The sequence below is a fragment of the Nicotiana sylvestris genome, chromosome 10, assembly GCF_000393655.2.
Source record: "Nicotiana sylvestris chromosome 10, ASM39365v2, whole genome shotgun sequence".
NCBI classification, from domain to species: domain Eukaryota; kingdom Viridiplantae; phylum Streptophyta; class Magnoliopsida; order Solanales; family Solanaceae; genus Nicotiana; species Nicotiana sylvestris.
In genome coordinates, this window is record NC_091066.1 from 138,003,683 (window position 1) to 138,022,984 (window position 19,302).

General features: G+C 40.8%; 2 protein-coding genes across 2 annotated transcripts; both read left to right on the forward strand.

Annotated features, from left to right (window-relative positions):
* The first annotated feature begins 16,453 nt into the window (after positions 1–16,453).
* On the forward strand, positions 16,454–17,418 carry LOC104249874 (uncharacterized). Its single transcript, XM_009806385.2, has 2 exons — positions 16,454–16,501; positions 16,618–17,418. Exons 1-2 carry the CDS (start codon positions 16,454–16,456, stop codon positions 17,416–17,418), a joined length of 849 nt encoding a protein of 282 aa, XP_009804687.2.
* A 219-nt stretch (positions 17,419–17,637) lies between these two features.
* Positions 17,638–19,145, forward strand: LOC104249873 (uncharacterized). Its single transcript, XM_009806384.2, has 3 exons — positions 17,638–18,378; positions 18,870–19,024; positions 19,136–19,145. The coding sequence occupies exons 1-3, from the start codon at positions 17,638–17,640 to the stop codon at positions 19,143–19,145; spliced, it is 906 nt and encodes a 301-aa protein (XP_009804686.2).
* Positions 19,146–19,302: the final 157 nt, after the last annotated feature.

Below are 19,302 nucleotides of genomic sequence, written 5' to 3' on the forward strand. Positions count from 1 at the left end.
CAAAACATGATGTCGGCCATGGGTAAGCCATTCGCAGAAGCGATCAAGATAGGAGAGATGGTAGAGAATGGGTTGAAAACGGGAAGGATTTTGAGTCAAGCAGCCATAAGGGCAACCTCTCAGGCCGTCCAAAGCGGGTCGGGAGGAACGACAAGGGGGAAGAAGAAGGAAGAAACGGCTATGGCAGCCTCTGAAGCAAGGGAGTATCGTCATCCCAGGCCCCATTTTCCGGAAAGGGCCCCACAACACTACTACCCCCACTCAAATGTGGCATATGCTCATCAACCTTATATGGTCATGAATGCCCAACCTTATAACCATCCACCACAACAAGCCAACCGAGGCCTAGCTCCACCTCCCAGAAATCAGCCTCCTTACCGCAACCACTATAACCCACAACCCCCGCAGAATAACTACCGCCCCCAGGAGCCACCTCGACGGCGGACTTTCACGCCCATCGGTGAACAATACTCTACATTGTTCCCTAAGCTAGTCCAGTTGGGTTTCTTGCAACCAATTCCCCAAACGAGGCAAAACCCGACATCTCCTTCTTACAAAGCCGGAGTCAGATGCGCCTATCATTCAGGGGCCGAGGGACATGATACAAACGACTGCTGGTCATTGAAAAGAGTGGTCGAAAATTTGATAGAGCAGGGGAAAATAGTGCTAAGGGACGAAGAGATCCCGAATGTGACTAACAATCCATTGCCCGCTCACAATAATGGGCCGCTGATCGGCATGATTTGTGAAGACAAAGAGTTCGACCCTGCTTTGAAAGCCATAATTGCCATTGTCGACACAGGGAAGAGGCCTGAAATAGACCAGAAAATCAGAAAAAGAGGAGGAGGCCAAGATCGCAGAGAGCAAGTCTGAAAAGAAGGTGGAAAAGAAAGTGGTACCAGCAAAGGGCGGAGTTCTTTACGTACCACGAGGTCAAGCTGAGAAGACGCAGAAATCCGGGATCAAAAAGACAAAACCTATGTACGTGCCAAAAGGGGCCTATGTGGTCCGGGGGACGATTCAACCACCTCGGCTGAATGAGCCAGTGGTTATCGGACGCGTGCCACAAAAGCCAATGACCAACCCGACCACAGTGCCGTGGAATTATAAAAAGACTTTGGTGATGTACAAAGGAAAAGAGGTCGTGGGAGAACTTCCAGAAAATACTTTCATTAGAGGGTACTCAAATACCCAAGAACTGAACAACGCCACACAAAGGCGCTTTCCTCCAAAGAAGCCTGTGAGTGTTGAAGAGGCGGAAGTGTTCTTCCAACAAATGAAGATGCCGGATTACGAAGTGATAGATCAGTTGCGCAAGCACCCTGAGCAGGTGTCCATGCTATCATTATTGACAAGGTCGGCCGAGCATCAAAAGATCTTACTGAAGACCCTGAATGAGGCATATGTGCCGGTTGAAACCTCGGTGGAGCAACTAGAGCGGATGACAGAAAGATTCTTCGCCGTCAACCAAATCTCTTTCAGCAAGAATGATTTACCCCCGGAAGGAGCAGCACACAACAAGGCCTTGCACTTAACAGTTAAATGCGAGGACTACTACGTCAAGCGGGTAATGCTGGATGGGGGATCAGGTGTTGACATTTGCCCGCTCTCCACGCTACAAAGAATGGAAATTGGGGCAGGAAGAATCCGACCCAACAACGTCTGTGTAAGAGCTTTCGATGGTATCAAGAGAGACACCATGGGAGAAATAGACCTGCTGCTGGTCATAGGACCAGTCGAATTTCGAGTCACTTTCCAAGTGATCGACATGGACACATCTTACAATTTCCTCCTTGGCAGGCCTTGGATCCATGCGGCAGGAGCCGTGCCTTCTACTCTTCACCAGATGGTGAAGTTCGAGTATGAAGACCAAGAGATCGTGGTCCATGGAGAAGACGAACATGCCATTTATCGGGACCCATCTATCCCGTATCTTGAACCAAGAGAAGGGAGCGAGCATACGGTCTATCAAGCTTTCGAGGTGGTATTGGCAGAGCAGCACGAAGAGGGAGTACCTTGCCCCCAGCCTTTCTTGTCTAACGCTTCGGTTATGGTGGCCAAAGAGATGATCCGACACGGATTTAGGCCAGGGAAGGGGCTTGGACGAACCCTTCAGGGAATGACGGAACCCATTACTTTACCAGTCATCAAGAAACCTTTTGGACTAGGTTTCAAACCTACTCCAACAGACGAAAAATGGGCAAAGAAAAGGAGAAATGAGGGCTGGAAGCTGCCTCAACCGCTGCCGGATTTATATGCGACTTTCGTCAGGCCAAGGTACGCGGAAGAAGAAGATGATGAGGTCTTCACAGCTGAGGAAATCGAGGAAATATGTGGGGCGATGAGAGAAATGCTCTACGAGGTCCACATGGTTCAACCAGGTGAAGGCACAAGCACTGCTGAGATGCTGTACATGGGACCGAACGCCCAACTTCAAAACTGGAAGGCCACGCCATTCCCGACTAGACGGAAGTCCGGGTAGACCTGCCCTGCCACTTTTCCTGTATCACAAGTTATCCCCGGGACCTAACTTGAACGTTTTCTTCTTTTCGATTGTTGTTTTGAATTCCTAGTTGAAAACATTGTTGTATTCCAACTTTCCAAAAGAAATATACAAAAATACAAAAAAGAATCATCATTGCTTTCCTATTCTTTCTCTTGTTCTGATTTTTATTACTTTTCCTCTTATCTTCCTTTTCAGTCCTAATAATGCGGCTTTAAATATGACATGCTTGCGGACTTCACGCCCAGACCACAATGAGCTATTTAACTGCGAATTAATGAACCCAGAACCAGAATATGATGCGGAAGAGGCTTTTAGGGAGATAAACCGAGAGTTGGAATATTTCGAGAATAAACCTAAGCCAAATCTGAATGACACTGAACCGGTAAACTTAGGAACCCCGGAAGAAGTCCGGGAGACCAAGATAAGCATTCACACGGACGAGAAAACGCGAGAGGCGATAATTCAACTTCTTCTTGAATTCAAAGACGTGTTTGCCTGGTCATATGATGACATGCCAGGACTAGGTGTCGATCTAGTGGTTCACAAATTGCCAATTCATCCTGATTATCCTCCGGTTCAACAAAAGCAACGAAAGTTCAAAACCGAGGTCAGTGACAAAATTAAAGAGGAGATCACCAAGCAACTGAAAACAGGAGTGATCCGGGTAGTCCAATACACAACATGGTTGGCGAATGTGGTTCCAGTACCGAAAAAGGACGGGAAAACTCGGGTATGTGTAGATTACCGAGATCTGAACAGAGCAAGTCCTAAAGATAATTTCCCGCTGCCTAACATCCACATCCTCGTTGATAATTGCGCCAAACACGAGATACAGTCTTTCGTAGATTGTTACGCTGGATACCATCAGGTATTGATGGATGAAGAGGATGCCGAGAAAACTGCCTTCACCACGCCTTGGGGCACCTACTGTTATCGGGTCATGCCATTTGGTTTAAAGAATGCTGGGGCTACTTACATGAGGGCCATGACCGCCATTTTCCATGACATGATGCATCAGGAAATAGAGGTGTACGTGGACGATGTGATAGTCAAGTCCAGGACGCAGGATAACCACATCCAAGACTTGAGGAAATTCTTCGAGAGGCTAAGGAAGTATGACTTGAAGCTAAATCCAGCCAAATGCGCTTTCGGAGTTCCGTCGGGCAAACTTTTGGGTTTCATCGTAAGCAGGAGAGGTATCGAGCTGGATCCAACTAAGATAAAATCCATCAGAGATTTGCCTCCTCCAAGAACAAAGAAAGACGTGATGAGTCTGTTGGGCAGGTTGAACTACATCAGTCGGTTTATTGCCCAGCTGACAAGCACGTGTGAACCCATATTCAAGCTGTTAAGGAAAGATGCGGCGATTAAGTGGACAGTAGAGTGTCAAGAAGCCTTTGATAAAGTCAAAGAATACCTTTCGAATCCCCCAGTCTTGGTCCCTCCAGAACCGGGAAGGCCACTTTTCTTGTATCTGACAGTCTTAGAGAACTCTTTCGGCTGTGTCCTCGGGCAACACGACGTAACCGGAAAGAAGGAGCAAGCAATCTACTACCTGAGCAAGAAATTCACCGGTTACGAGGCCAAATACACACTGGTGGAAAGGACATGCTGCGCTCTCACATGGGTTGCACAAAAGCTGAGACATTATCTCCAAGCCCACACTACATTCCTCATCAGCAGGTTGGATCCTTTGAAGTATATATTTCAGAAGTCAATGCCTACTGGGAGACTGGCTAAATGGCAAATCCTGCTTACGGAATTCGACATAGTTTATGTCACCCGCACGGCAATGAAAGCCCAGGCGTTAGCAGATCATTTGGCCGAAAATCCGATCGATGAGGAATACCAGCCATTGGATACCTACTTCCCAGATGAAGAAGTAAACACCGTAGAAATGATCTCGGAGGAAGCTCATGTTTGGAAGATGTTCTTTGACGGAGCCGTGAACGCCAAGGGTGTAGGGATTGGGGCAATTTTGATCTCGCCTTCTGGTCAGCATTATCCCGCCACAGCTAGACTGCGTTTCTTTTGCACAAACAATACAGCTGAGTATGAAGCCTGCATTATGGGCATGCATATGGCAATCGATCAGGATGTCGAAGACTTACTGATTATGGGAGATTCTGACCTGATCATCCGACAAGTTCAAGGCGAATGGGAAACTCGGGATGTCAAACTTATCCCATACCGACAACATGTGGAGGACCTCAGCAAGCGCTTTACCTCAATAGAGTTCAGGTATATTCCAAGGTGTCACAATGAATTGGCAGATGCACTTGCTACTCTGGCTTCTATGCTACCCTACCCGGGCAACGCCCACGTCGATCCTTTGGAAATCCAAATCAAGGAAAGACACGGTTACTGCAGTGTAATCGAGGCGGGATCAAATACGCAGCCTTGGTACCATGACATCAAGAAATTCCTGAAGACACAAGAATACCCCGAGCACGCTACTGGAGATCAAAAGAGGACCATTAGGCGACATGCAAGTGGTTTCTTTTTGAGCGGTGATTTGTTATATAAGAGGACTCCGGACCTCAATCTCCTAAGATGTGTCGATATCGAGGAAGCGAAAAAGATCATGCACGAAGTACACGCAGGTGTGTGCGGACCTCACATGAACGGGTATGTCTTAGCAAAGAAGATCCTTAGAGCAGGTTATTACTGGATGACCATGGAGAAGGATTGCTTTAGCTTTGTTCGGAAGTGTCATCAGTGTCAGGTGCACGGTAATTTGATTCATGCACCTCCCACGGAACTGCATCCCATGTCCGCACCTTGGCCATTTGTCGCTTGGGGCATGGACGTCATTGGACCAATTGAACCAAAGGCTTCGAATGGACACAGGTTTATACTGGTTGCCATCGATTACTTCACAAAATGGGTAGAAGCCGTCACTCTCAAGTCGGTCACCAAGAAAGCTGTGGTGGATTTTGTACACTCAAATCTTATCTGTCGCTTCGGTATTCCTGCGACTATCATTACAGATAATGCAGCAAACTTGAACAGTCACTTGATGGGAGATGTGTGCGAGCAATTCAAGATAACACACAGGAATTCCACTCCTTATCGGCCAAAAGCCAATGGTGCTGTGGAAGCTGCAAATAAAAACATCAAGAAGATTTTGAGGAAAACAATACAAAGTTCCCGACAGTGGCATGAGCAGTTACCTTTTGCATTATTGGGGTACCGCACTACGGTGCGCACATCGGTGGGAGCAACTCCTTATCTTTTGGTTTATGGGACCGAAGCTGTAATACCGGCAGAGGTAGAGATTCCTTCGCTTCGAATCATTGTCGAAGCCGAAATCGAAGACAGCGAGTGGGTCAAGGCTCGACTGGAGCAATTGACGTTGATTGATGAAAAGCGGATGGCTGCAGTTTGTCACGGACAGTTATACCAACGAAGGATGGCCCGTGCTTACAACAAGAAAGTCCGACCCCGGAATTTCGAAGTAGGTCAGTTGGTACTAAGGCGTATTTTGCCGCATCATGAAGAAGCAAAAGGAAAGTTTGCCCCAAATTGGAGAGGCCCATACATCGTAAGGAAGATATTGCCGAGAGGAGCATTGTATTTGGGTGATATCGAAGGAAATGACCCCGACACAGCAGTAAATGCAGATGCAGTCAAGAGGTATTACGTCTAAAGCATACTCCAGTGGTCCTGACACGTTGAAAATGGCGAAGGCGTTTGTTCCCCACTACTCCTCAAACACTACCCAATCCTCTCCACCAACTTTTGAGCCGCTTACAAAACAAAACAAAACAAAAAAAAAGAAAAAAAAAGAAAACAAAAACAAAATTTGATTGAGGCCTGAACTACGTTTGACTTGATTCCGAAAGGATACGTAGGCAGCCTCTCCCTGAGGTTCAGTCACACCAACAATAAAATCCCATCCACCCTGAAATTGAAAACCGGGGCACATCGAGTAGTTGAGAAGTTAGTATCACTACCCCTCTTTACCAAGCACGAGCCTTCAAATCAATTACCAAATATGGTGGGGAATCAATAAGTGTCACAAACGAAGACCATCACACTCTGAATGGAGAGAGATAAAATGAGAGAGTCTCGGCGGTGAAAACCTTCGGGCACCACGAGGCGACGGGAGTAGAGAAACCAAAATGAGAGAGCTTGTTTAGTAAAAACTCGCAAAGAGTGCTATCAAGCGATGACAGGAAGAGAAATGAGAGAGGTCAGCCAGCGAAAACCCGCAAAGGGCGCTGTTGGCCGAAAAGGAATGACGCCACCCCAAGAAGGTCTCGGCAAAGTTCCACCGGTTTTGGAATCACAGATCTGTTCTGGTTCAGGAAAACGCAAGTTCATGGAAGGTCGGACGTCCAGTCCAAAGAGCATGTCATGTCATTTAAAGCCAGCGTTATCTTCCTCAGATAAGTCTTTCTCGTCCCGAAAAGGGTATTCCTTTTCTGATTTGTTTCCCCCTTCTTTGTTTCTTTTCGAATCCCTTTTGCATTTTAACCCCGAGTTCAGGACACACCGGAAAGAGCAGGTGGCAGGTTTGTTTGCACGGAATCCCGTCTCATGAAGGAAAGCACCTCATCTCGTTGATATGATTACCCAAGCATGATGAATCATGACGTCCCGGAGTAGAGGAAAAAGAGAGAAATCTTGAAATCTTCCCCAGCAAGTCCACCTTCGGACAAATCCCCACAGAGTCTCCTCCTGTACAAAACACCACAGAGTCTCTCTTTTTGCACAATCTCCCACAAAGTATCTCAAAAAAAAAAAAAAAAATCCCTGCTGGAATTTCATCAGCACATCCCCAGCGAGTTCTTTTGTAAATATTCCCCAACAAGCTTACCCCAACAAACCCTGGGAAACCCGTTTTGAAACCAAAACCCAGCATACCCCATTGTACAGAATCCGCACAAAGAATCCATTTTGTAAATATTTCCCCCGCATAGCTTCCTCTTGTACAAGTTCCCACAGAACACCTCCAATAAAATCCCCGTTGAGAACCTTCAATCAAAACAGGACCAAAAGAAAAAAAAAGGGGGGGCCTCACGAGGCAAATCATCACATAATCCGGAAATACAAGCCTGAGCAGTCTAAAGGTTTCGCCATTCGAATCAAATCAATGGTGGGATTTCGCAACAGAAGTGAAGACGCAACGGAGCAATTGGGAGCGATCAAGGTCACCGAACCAACCGTCATTTCCGAACTAACAATTGTTCTTTGTCTGAGAAATTGAAACAGGTGTTAATCCAAGACAACCGTGCTAGAAGCAGGTGTCGCCCAAAGAAGAAGGTACACGGGTACAAGAAACATTTTGGCAATAAGGAATTCACTCAAAAGGTAAGTTCCCGCAAAACTCACTTTTTCCTTCTATTAAAACGAGAAAACTCAAAAATAGATCGTGTAGTATTCTCAAGCTTTATCCCCGGCCAATCAGCATTAGGGTTTTTAAACCCTAAACTGAATTTTCCTTTAATCAGCATTAGGGTTTTAAACCCTAAACTGAATTTTCCTTTCAGCCAGCATTAGAGTTTTAAACTCTAAACTGAGCTTTTCCATGCAATCAGCATTAGGGTTTTAAACCCTAAACTGAATTTTCCTTTCAGCCAGCATTAGAGTTTTAAACTCTAAACTGAGCTTTTCCATGCAATCAGCATTAGGGTTTTAAACCCTAAACTGAATTTTCCTTTTAGTCAGCATTAGGGTTTTAAAACCCTAAACTGAACTTTTCCCTTTCAGCCAGCATTAGAGTTTTAAACTCTAAACTGAGCTTTTCCATGAAATCAGCATTAGGGTTTTAAACCCTAAACTGAATTTTCCTTCTAGTCAGCATTAGGGTTTTAAACCCTAAACTGAACTTTTCCCTTTCAGCCAGCATTAGAGTTTTAAACTCTAAACTGAGTTTTTCCATGCAATGAGTATTAGGGTTTTAAACCCTAAACTGAATTTTCCTTTTAGTCAGCATTAGGGTTTTAAACCCTAAACTGAACTTTTTCCTTTCAGCCAGCATTAGAGTTTTAAACTCTAAACTGAGCTTTTTCATGCAATCAACATTAGGGTTTTAAACCCTAAACTGAATTTTCCTTTTAGTCAGCATTAGGGTTTTAAACCCTAAACTGAATTTTCCTTTTAGTCAGCATTAGGGTTTTAAACCCTAAACTGAACTTTTCCCTTTCAGCCAGCATTAGAGTTTTAAACTCTAAACTGAGCTTTTCCATGAAATCAACATTAGGGTTTTAAACCCTAAACTGAATTTTCCTTTTAGTCAGCATTAGGGTTTTAAACCCTAAACTGAACTTTTCCCTTTCAGCCAGCATTAGAGTTTTAAACTCTAAACTGAGCTTTTCCATGAAATCAACATTAGGGTTTTAAACCCTAAACTGAATTTTCCTTCTAGTCAGCATTAGGGTTTTAAACCATAAACTGAACTTTTTCCTTTCAGCCAGCATTAGAGTTTTAAACTCTAAACTGAGCTTTTCCATGCAATCAGCATTAGGGTTTTAAACCCTAAACTGAATTTTCCTTTTAGTCAGCATCAGGGTTTTAAACCCTAAACTGAACTTTTTCCTTTCAGCCAGCATTAGAGTTTTAAACTCTAAACTGAGCTTTTTCATGCAATCAGCATTAGGGTTTTAAACCCTAAACTGAATTTTCCTTTTAGTCAGCATTAAGGTTTTAAACCCTAAACTGAATTTTCTTTTTAGTCAGCATTAGGGTTTTAAACCCTAAAGTGAACTTTTTCTTTTAGTCAACATTAGGGTTTTAAACCCTAAACTGAACTTTTTCTTCTAGCCAGCATTAGGGTTTTAAACCCTAAACTGAGTTTTTCCATGCAATCGACATTAGGGTTTTAAACCCTAAACTGAATTCTTCCTTTGTTCGGCATTAGGGTTTTAAACCCCAAACCGAACCTCTCCCCAGCTAGCCGGTGTTAGGGCTCCAACCCTGAACTGAGCATGCATATCCTCTTTCATCAATTTTATGAACTTCCTGGTGAATAATTAACGAAATTTTCCTAGTGAAACTGGGGCAGAAAATTTCGTTCGTTTGTTTGTTTTTTCTCGCAGGTCTAACCTCGAGCCACACGGATCGAAATGACCTACGAGATGAGTCTCAACTCAGAATCAAAGAAGAAAAGACAAAAAAAAGACATTCCGAGATATCAGAGTGAATGGAAAGCGGATTGACTCCGACGTTTAATTAAGGTCTTGAACCTTGCCAATCGCGTCTCACTCAGTATCCCAGAGGTTACACAAGTCGCCGCAACTCGCAAGCATCAAGATTCAGATCGGAGTCTACAAGCAGAATCAGCTAAGACCCAAGATCAAGTCGTAAAAGAATCATAGATAGGAATCTTGTAACTAGCAGTTGACATACATATAAGTAGTTAGTTCAGTTTCTAATTTTCGTTTGGTTGTAATAAGGCGGTCAGTGACGTAGCAGTGACAACAGCAGCAGCAGTAGCAGCAAGCATTGCAATCCCATGGTAGTCCCAGCTACCAAAACTTCCCGAACTACATTGACCTGATTCCTGTTTAGCCCAGGATATGTAGGAAATCTTTGAAGCAAGATTCGGTCAAATCTTTCAGAAACATGCTTCATACGGAGTAGTCCATAGGCAAAAATCGCTCATACACGCTCACTTTATTTTTGCACGAAAACTCTTCGTGTTTCCGAACAAAGAGGGGCAGCTGTGAGCACGTGATTTTTGTTTTCGCGCGACAATCGCTCCAAAAAGAAATAAAAAAAATATAATTGGCCCTGCTGTACAATTTTCGGATTTCTGTGCGGCACCTTGTTGATTTATTTGTGACTTTGACCCATTTTTATTTATTTACTTCATTAAAATAAAATTCAAAAATATATGTGTCCTGCATAATTCAAACCGTAATCCGGTCGTTAAATAGAAAATCATGAATAGGCATTTTCGTCCGTGATTTTATTTGGTTTGACTTTACCTGTTTTGAAATATTTTAGTATGTGTGCAAATAATTGTATTTGAGTGTGTATTTAATTTTAATTTGATTTTTTGGCTTAGTTTTGTTTTAAAATAAATAAGAAAAAAGGAAATAAAAAAAATAAAGAAAAGACCCCTTCCCTTCCGGACTTGGGCCAATTTTAACAAAATTGGCCCAAACAAACAGCCCAAGACCCAGGCCTGCCCGGTCCAGGCCACCTGATGCCCAGGACGTCCAAACGACGTCGTTTGAGTCGTGCCTGATCTGGGCCGTTGATCTCAGAGTGATCAACGGCCAAGATCAATTCCCCATAACCCATCAATAAACCCGACCCATCTTACCCGGACCGACCCCAACCCTCAACCCTCAAAACGACACCGTTCCATTTAAGCCTTCAGATCCAGACCGTAGATCTAGATTGATCTAACGGTCGAGGTTCACCCACCCACTAACTATATAAACCATTCACCATACCCTGCCCCCCTAGCCAACACCCCCGCCTTCGTCTTCACCAAACCCATCCCCTTCAAACCCTAGCCGCCCCTGCACACCTTCACCAAAAACCCGGCGGCCTGAACGCCGGTGACCTCCACTTGAACACCGTAGAACCCCCTCACCACCCTGAACATAGACCTGTTAACCGTTTGGTTCGAATCACCCTCCAGGTCCTCGAATCTTCATTTGAAGATTCGAGTCAAACTCGATCTAACCCAACCAACCCCAGCTTCATACCAGACACTCCCCGGACCCTCCTCGTGACCAAACCATACTTGGTTTGGTCCGAATCTAACCAGGGAAGCACGAATATTAGATCTGAGTTTTGAAACCACAAGGTCCCTCTTCACTGGTTCAAACCGGTTCAAACCAAAGGGTTTAAGGTCTGATGGACTTTAATCGAAGTGTTTCTCATTTGAGAAACACTTCGATTAAAGTCCGTTCAGCCTTAAGAAAAGTTTGTCCGAGTCCGAGTTTGAGGTTTTGATTTTTCAAGATTTAAGGTGAGTTTCTTTCCCTTCTTTATTTGTTTTGGCCCATTTGATTGTGTTAAAGTCTGTTCATGCTTTGATTTTGTGTTTTTGAATTTTGTCAACTGTGCCCCGTCCATTTGCCTGAACTTCTGTTTGTTTGAATGAGTCTTTCCATTTGCTCTGATAATGTGTATATAAATGTTATGCAAGTAGCTGATTTCCAAGTTTGGACTGACTAGTTGACTCCTCGAGTGTATTTCTGTTTAGCCAGTACAATTCAAGTCATGTGCCCTATACTTTGAATGTCTGATTTTTGGCTACGATTGTGTATGTTAATGCTAATATAGTCGAGTCGACATGAGTCGTCAATTAGTTTCAACTGCCTGAACAAAATAAATCGATTTGCTTCTGTTGAACATTTGCCTGAATCAATTAAGAACCAAGTTCAGTTACTTATAGTTGTTAATATGATTTCAGAAACCTAAGGCTTGATCTGTAATTGAAATCTGAGTTGATAGCATGTGCACTTGTGCACAGCATGTGCATTGTGCACAGCCTGTTTTTCCTGCATAAAGGGCTTTCAATTTTAAAATGGTTTGACAGCATATGCTGTCAGATATATTCTACTGCCCATGCTTGCTTTTAGTTAATAAAATAGGAAAGGAAAGCCTGCCAGGGAATGTTGATGGGGGTTAATACTTAAATAACTAATTGGAATCTGAAAAATAAAAAGGGCACATGGGAGGGGTACTGCGATATTAAAAAGAGGTTGTTAAAAGGAATAGGAGGGAGGCTTATAAAAGACACAGACACAGAGATATAGGGGGGGGGGAGATTTAGGAGATAGACATAGACAGAATTGGAGGAAGAAAAAGAGGAAAAATAGACAGACTGTGAGGAATTTTTGAAAGAGAGAGCTGAAATACACACTGAGAAGTATACACACACAGACATACATAGAGAGACACAGGGGGAGCCTAAACTGAAATTTTGAGAATTGAAGTTCTGGGGGAAAACAGTAAAAAAAAAAACTGGAAAAGGTCTCTTTCTGATAACTTAAGTATAAGTTCAAGACTGCAGACTGATATTGGATTCTTGAAAAGAAAGAAGATAGGGAAAGGGATAAACAGAAAATCAGCAATTACTTCTGTCTTGTTTGTCTGATTCCCAGTTTTGTTCAACCTGTTCAATCAACTCTGTTTTCTTCCAAGTATCAGCTGAGTTCATTAGTTGATTCATATTGTTCGTTTCCCCTGGATTGGTCTGTCTTGGAGTATTATTCCTACTGCATTGTTTGCTGCTACCTGTCTACCATTTCTTGTCGGTTCTAACTGTATCTTGCACTGGGAGTTGTTCTATTGGTACCTGCTGTTACTGCTGCTGCTTGGTATCGCTTCTATTGTCCTACTGACCCCTTGCTCCTTCTGTTGTATCCAATATCCAGGTACATACTAAGACTCGCATTTGATGTAACAATGAAAGCATGAATCAAAAGATTTGAAGGAGTTAGAAGCACCTGTTGTATTGCTTATGAATTGCCTTTTAATGTTGTTAAGATATGTAGTTTCTTGGTCTGTTAGCCTAATAGAGACACATTAGTAAGGTTGTACTTAATTAAAGTTTATGCCAATCTGAAACTGTGACATTTTATTCGTTTAGTAGTACATAAGATGTAAATACAATCCATGAAATGTGCAGCCATTTTAATACAATTGTTAACTCATACTCGCTATTTAAGCATGTTTCGAATATGTAAGGGCAAATGATTGTTTAGATCTAGCTAAAGACAATACAGTTTCAAACTCTTGAGTTTCAGTTTGCGTGAAGCAGTTTACAGGATGAGTTTCAAATACCACTAGTCGCATTTCCCAAACAAGCAATTTTAATTAATCTTGTCCGAATAAGTTAAAGTTAGGGAGCTCTTGTAACAGTCGTAGCATTTCATCAATCCCATATACATTTCTTTTATCAAGTTCAAAGCATGTTTTCATGAAGTACAATGTTTCTTCAGTCCGTAAATAATTAATCGGACGATTAGCTAAAATCCGGATTTGGGCCAAACACATAGTTAAAAATAGCACGCATCTTTTCTTCTATTTTTAAGAGATAAACACATCAGAAATGTAACCGTTTTAGGATGTTCCTTCTAAAATAATGAGACGAGCCTCGCCAAATGAGATGTAAATCGCGGGGCCCTCAATAAATAACCTTGATAATTATCTAGAATTCAGGATGGGCCATTTAATAAATTTCATGGCCTTCTACAAATAATAACGCGCTAGACCCCTTAGGCATCCTTAATGAATTACACTCTTAAACTTGGGTGCGCATTGATGTGACCCGAATCCAAATCTCAACGGAGTCGAAATGTGTTAACAACTACGGGTGCATTGATTGTGACGTGGTTCAAGATGCATTTTCACGACGTTGCAATTCTATAAAAATAAATGATAATAATAAAAGCGGTTTAAACTTAATAAAAGCACATAAGTCACAACCTGTATTTAAATCAGATATTTAGCCATTATAACAATTTAAGCGACCGTGCTAGAACCACGGGATTCGAGGGTGCCTAACACCTTCCCTCGGGTCAACAGAATTCCTTACTTAGAATTTCTGGTTCGCAGACTTCATTTGAAAAGTCGAATATTTTCCTCGATTTGGGATTCAAGATAAACCGGTGGCTTGGGACACCAAAAGCCAAACCTTTCCCAAGTGGCGACTCTGAATTAAATAAATAATTCCATTTCGAATATTGTCACTTAAATTGGAAAAAACTCCCACCCGCGCATCTTACCCCTCGGGGCGGGGCGCGCAAAAAGGAGGTGTGACACATAATAAAACTAAGGGAATCACACTTTTAAATTCATAATAAACAAGAGGAATCACACCCCTTCTGTATTCAAGAAAATAAGGGAATCACACCCTTTCAAACATAATAAAATAGAGGAATCACACCCCTTTCAAGTTCAATTAAAATAAAATGAAAACTTACCAGTTCTTCTGCAACTTTTGATAATTTTATCTTTGAGATCAAATGGAAATGCTTGCCCACTGCTGCGTTAAGTTCCTACAGAGAAGGCTTCCATCAGTTAATTCTTGGTGACAATGAGTACATCATGCAAATCAAGCAGTCCAATCTACTGAGTCGACTATTTTAAACTACAATTCTAAGGCATTTGTTCTTTGTCCTTAGTTTATTCATGCGATGCATGTTATTCTGAACCAGCAGCGGGAAATGTTTTGGTTCCTACTCTGCTCGATGGACAAATCTTTGAATCTACATTTACTTCTTTTTGTTCGAATATGTTAACCAACACCTTGGCAAATGCTAAACTGTCTGATTTCCGGTTACTACAATCGAAGTGGGCTGGTAATTCAATATCAAATTATCAATCAAAAAGGATTAGCTCAAGAAAAGTTATCAAAATAAATCTAAATCAGAAAAAATCTCCTTCATTCAGTAGTTACAAGAAAAAAAAATCCCAAAATCGGAATAAACCTACAAGAAAACTTATTAACTAGTTTAGAAAAAGATTGGACCTTACCTTGGAGGAATTGGAAAATAGCATTGCACAAGAAGTTAGAGAGTAAATGGAGACAAGATGTCAAGATTAGCTTTAGCTTTTAGAACAAGAAACAAGAACAAATCAAAATAGGAACTAGGGTTTTGCTTATTCTTTTTAACGTATTACCTTTTGGCTTTTGGGATAAATTGAGATTAGGAATTAGGGAATAATTTTGATATTTGGGAATTGGGGAACCGTGTGGATTGTCATCTTTGTGTAGAAGTTGGGCACTGATATATCTAATAGGATATATGAAAGGTTGCGTTAGAATAAATAAATAGAAAGAGAAAAAAAAAAGATTTAAGAAAAACAAATAAAATAACCAAAAGCCAAGCAGGGATTCGATCCCTTGCCCTTAGGCTTTTAGGAATAAGAAGGCAAAACCAATGCACCACTTCACCCTTTTTAACCATGGGTGCCAGCAAATATATATAACTACTTTTTTGCAAATTATGTACATCATATACGTATTTTAACCGAGGGACCATGGGTTCACGTGAACCACATTTTTCACAGTAAATCTGCCTCTGAACATATTCGAATAAAAAGAAGTAAATGTAGATTCAAAAATTTGCCCATCGAGCAGAGTAGGAACCAAAACCTTTCCCGCTGCTTGTTCAGAATAACATGCATCGCATGAATAAACTAAGGACAAAGAACAAATGCCTTAGAATTGTAGTTTAAAATAGTCGACTCAGTAGATTGGACTGCTTGATTTGCATGATGTACTCACTGTCACCAAGAATTAACTGATGGAAGCCTTCTCTGTAGGAACTTAACGCAGCTGTGAGCAAGCATTTCTATTTGATCTCAAAGATAAAATTATCAAAAGTTGCAGAAGAACTGGTAAGTTTTCATTTTATTTTAATTGAACTTGAAAGGGGTGTGATTCCTCTATTTTATTATGTTTGAAAGGGTGTGATTCCCTTATTTTCTTGAATACAGAAGGGGTGTGATTCCTCTTGTTTATTATGAATTTAAAAGTGTGATTCCCTTAGTTTTATTATGAATTTGAATTTTGATGATGGTAGATATTTGAATTTGTAGGAACATCAAAATGGATAAATTTGTGATCAGGTCAAACATTGGCCAATCAAGTTCCAATAGTAGTAGTCGACCTTCTGTTAGTTCGAATAGCTCCTGAAATCCAAAGAGGGACAATCTTATCCCCTCCTTCAAATGTTGATAGTGTTCTTGAGCTAGGATCTCCCAATCATGATCTCAAAGAAAGAATACTAATTCTTCAGTATGCCCCTAATATCCGAGATGAAGTGAGGAGACATTATATTCAAAAAGGGGCTTGTCAACCGAGTGGCCATGCTTTCCCTAAAACTAAATTTGGGAACAAAATGCGTCAATTTAATCCCGATTGGTTTAAGGGTCCATATTCTCAATGGTTGGAATATAGCATAAAAAGTGATGCTGCATTTTGTTTGTGTTGTTATTTATTTAAGAATGAACTTGAAAGTCGCGGTAATGCGGGAGATGCATTTACAAATGATGGTTTTAAAGGTTGAAACAAGGGTACGGAAAGACTTAGAACACATGTCGGGGAAGTAAGTAGTATCCATCACAAATGTTTTAATAGGATGCAAGATTTGATAAATCAATAACAATCGATTCAATCTTCTTTTCACAAGCAAAGTGAGAAAGTAAAAAGTGATCATCGGATACGTTTAAATGCCTTGGTTGATGTGGTAAGATTTCTCTTGAGAAATGGATTGTCATTTCGTGGTCATAATGAAAGTGAAGATTTCGAATACAAAGGTCTTTTTCTTGAACTTTTGGAATTTCATGGGGATAAGCATTTAGATGTGGGAAAGGTAATATTACATAAAGCTCCAAAAAATGATATGATGATTTGTCCAGCAATTCAAAAGGATATTGTGGATGCTTGTGCTAAAGAAATAATTAAAGCTATTATCCAAGATTTGAATGATGACTTTTTTGGGATATTGGTTGATGAATCAAAGGACATCTCACATAAAGAGCAAATGGCCCTTGTTAAACGATATGTTAACAAAAGAGAGGAGGTGATTGAGCGCTTTTTGGGTATTGTCCATGTGAATGATACATCTGCACTATCATCACAGAAAACAATTTATGATTTGCTTTTGGATCACTCTTTAAGCTCATCCAAGCTACGTGGACAAGGTTACGATGGAGCTAGTAATATGCAAGGAAGAATAAATGGCCTAAAGTCATTGATTTTACAAGATGTTCCATCTGCCTATTTTGTTCATTGTTTTGCCCATCAGTTGCAATTAACACTTGTAGCTCTTTCTAAAAAGCATCCAGATGTGAATATTTTTTTTGATGTTGTCACTAACACATTGAATACTATTGGAGCATCTTTTAAATGCAGGGAAATACTTCGACAACACCAAGTAGAGAAGTTGGAAGAATTACTTAAGTCTGGAGAAATACTTACCGGCCAATGATTGAATCAAGAACGTGGGCTCCAACGACTGGGTGATACTCGTTGGGGTTCGCATTTTAAGACCTTGGAAAATTTCTTGATTATATTTTCTTCAATTGTTAACGTGCTTAATGATATGCAACAAGATAGTCTTCTTTCTCTTGATTGATTTGCAGTAAAAAATCTTTTGGGTAATATTCAAAAATTTGAGTTTGTGTTTTTATTGCACTTGATGTTCAAGATGTTGCTTTTTACAAATGAATTGAACAAAGCTTTACAAAAGAAATATCAAGACATAGTCAATACTATGAGGTTGCTTGACCTTGCAAAGATAAGATTGCAGACTATGAGAGAAAGTGAATTCGAGTTCTTAATGAATGAAGTTTACTCGTTCTGTGGTAAACATGATATTATGATCCCCAAAATGGATGAAGACTATCCAAGATCGAAACGAAAAAGGTTGGGATTTTCATATTCACATCACTTTAGTGTGGAAATATTTTATGCAGCTATTGATTTGCAGCTTCATGAGTTAAATAGTCGTTTTGATGTAGTGACTAGTGACTTACTCCTTGGTATGGCTTGTTTGAATCCGATTGATTCATTTGTTAATTATGACAAAGACAGAATAATGAAGTTGGCCGAGTATTATCCAAATGAGTTTGATGACAACAAGCTTCGAGATCTCAGCTTTCAGCTTGATAGTTTCATTGTCTATGCTCGAATGCCTCATAGCAAATTTATCAACTTGAAGGGAATGAAGGATCTTGCTATAGTGATGGCAGAGACGAAATTGGATCAAACTTGGTGTCATATTTATTTACTTGTGAAGTTGACTTTGATTCTACCTGTTGCTACTGCAAGCGTGAAAAGGGCATTCTCCTCAATGAAGCTCATAAAAAGTGATCTACGTAATAGCATTAATGAAGAGTTTTTGAATGGTTGTTTAGTTTGCAATATAGAGCGTAAGGTATTTGCAACTGTAAGTAATGATGCTATTATTGATCGTTTTCAAAGTATGAAAACTCGTCGCGTACAATTGTAAATTGATAATATTGTTTTTGTGATAATGTAACTAATTATTTTTTTGCTCGGTAAGTTGTTGTGATTGTAAACTTTTATATTATCAAACTAAATGTTAATCTTGAATGTAATGGTGCACCCATCATCCCGAATTTCTAGATCCGCCTCTGCATTCAGGCAATCTTGGAAGCAATACTCAACCACTTTGTATCAAACACATAAATTTGGCGATATTCTTTTCACGGGTACCAAGATATGAATCTCTAATCGATGAATTGTTTAGTTACTACCATCCACAAACCTTGCTAGTGCGAGTGATGAGTACAGAGGCCCAAATTAAAAACTTTACACAGGTATTTTGAATCGTTATGACTTCATTAATCTTCACCCTAATATTTTTTAACCTTCACTTCTCTTTTTTCATGTTGCACTGTACTTATGAATTTGTAGGTCCTATTGGACGAACTAAAAAGCCGGGAAAAGAAATGCACCAAGTGTCGTAAATGTAGTAATTACATGTGGTGGCGCCATTTATTGGAAGGTTTTAAGATCCTCGAACCAACTAAAAGAGAATGGGCTGATCAGATTAGCTTGGAGTTCCAATGGTAATAGACTCAGAACACATATCTTTTTTTTTTCTTTCTTCTATTTAGCAACAATGATATCGAAATTAAAATTTTCAATGTACAACTCAGTAAGTTGTAAATGCAATGCAGGTCTGAATGAATCAAGAGTACTTCTATCTATATACATATGTCGGCGGAACACAGCATGATCTAGGTCTGCAAGTTGTAAGCCAAATCAGTTTTAGTATCCCTTATTATTAGTAATAGATATATCCTTACAATATGAGTTTGAAATGAACATTAATTATTACTCCTAT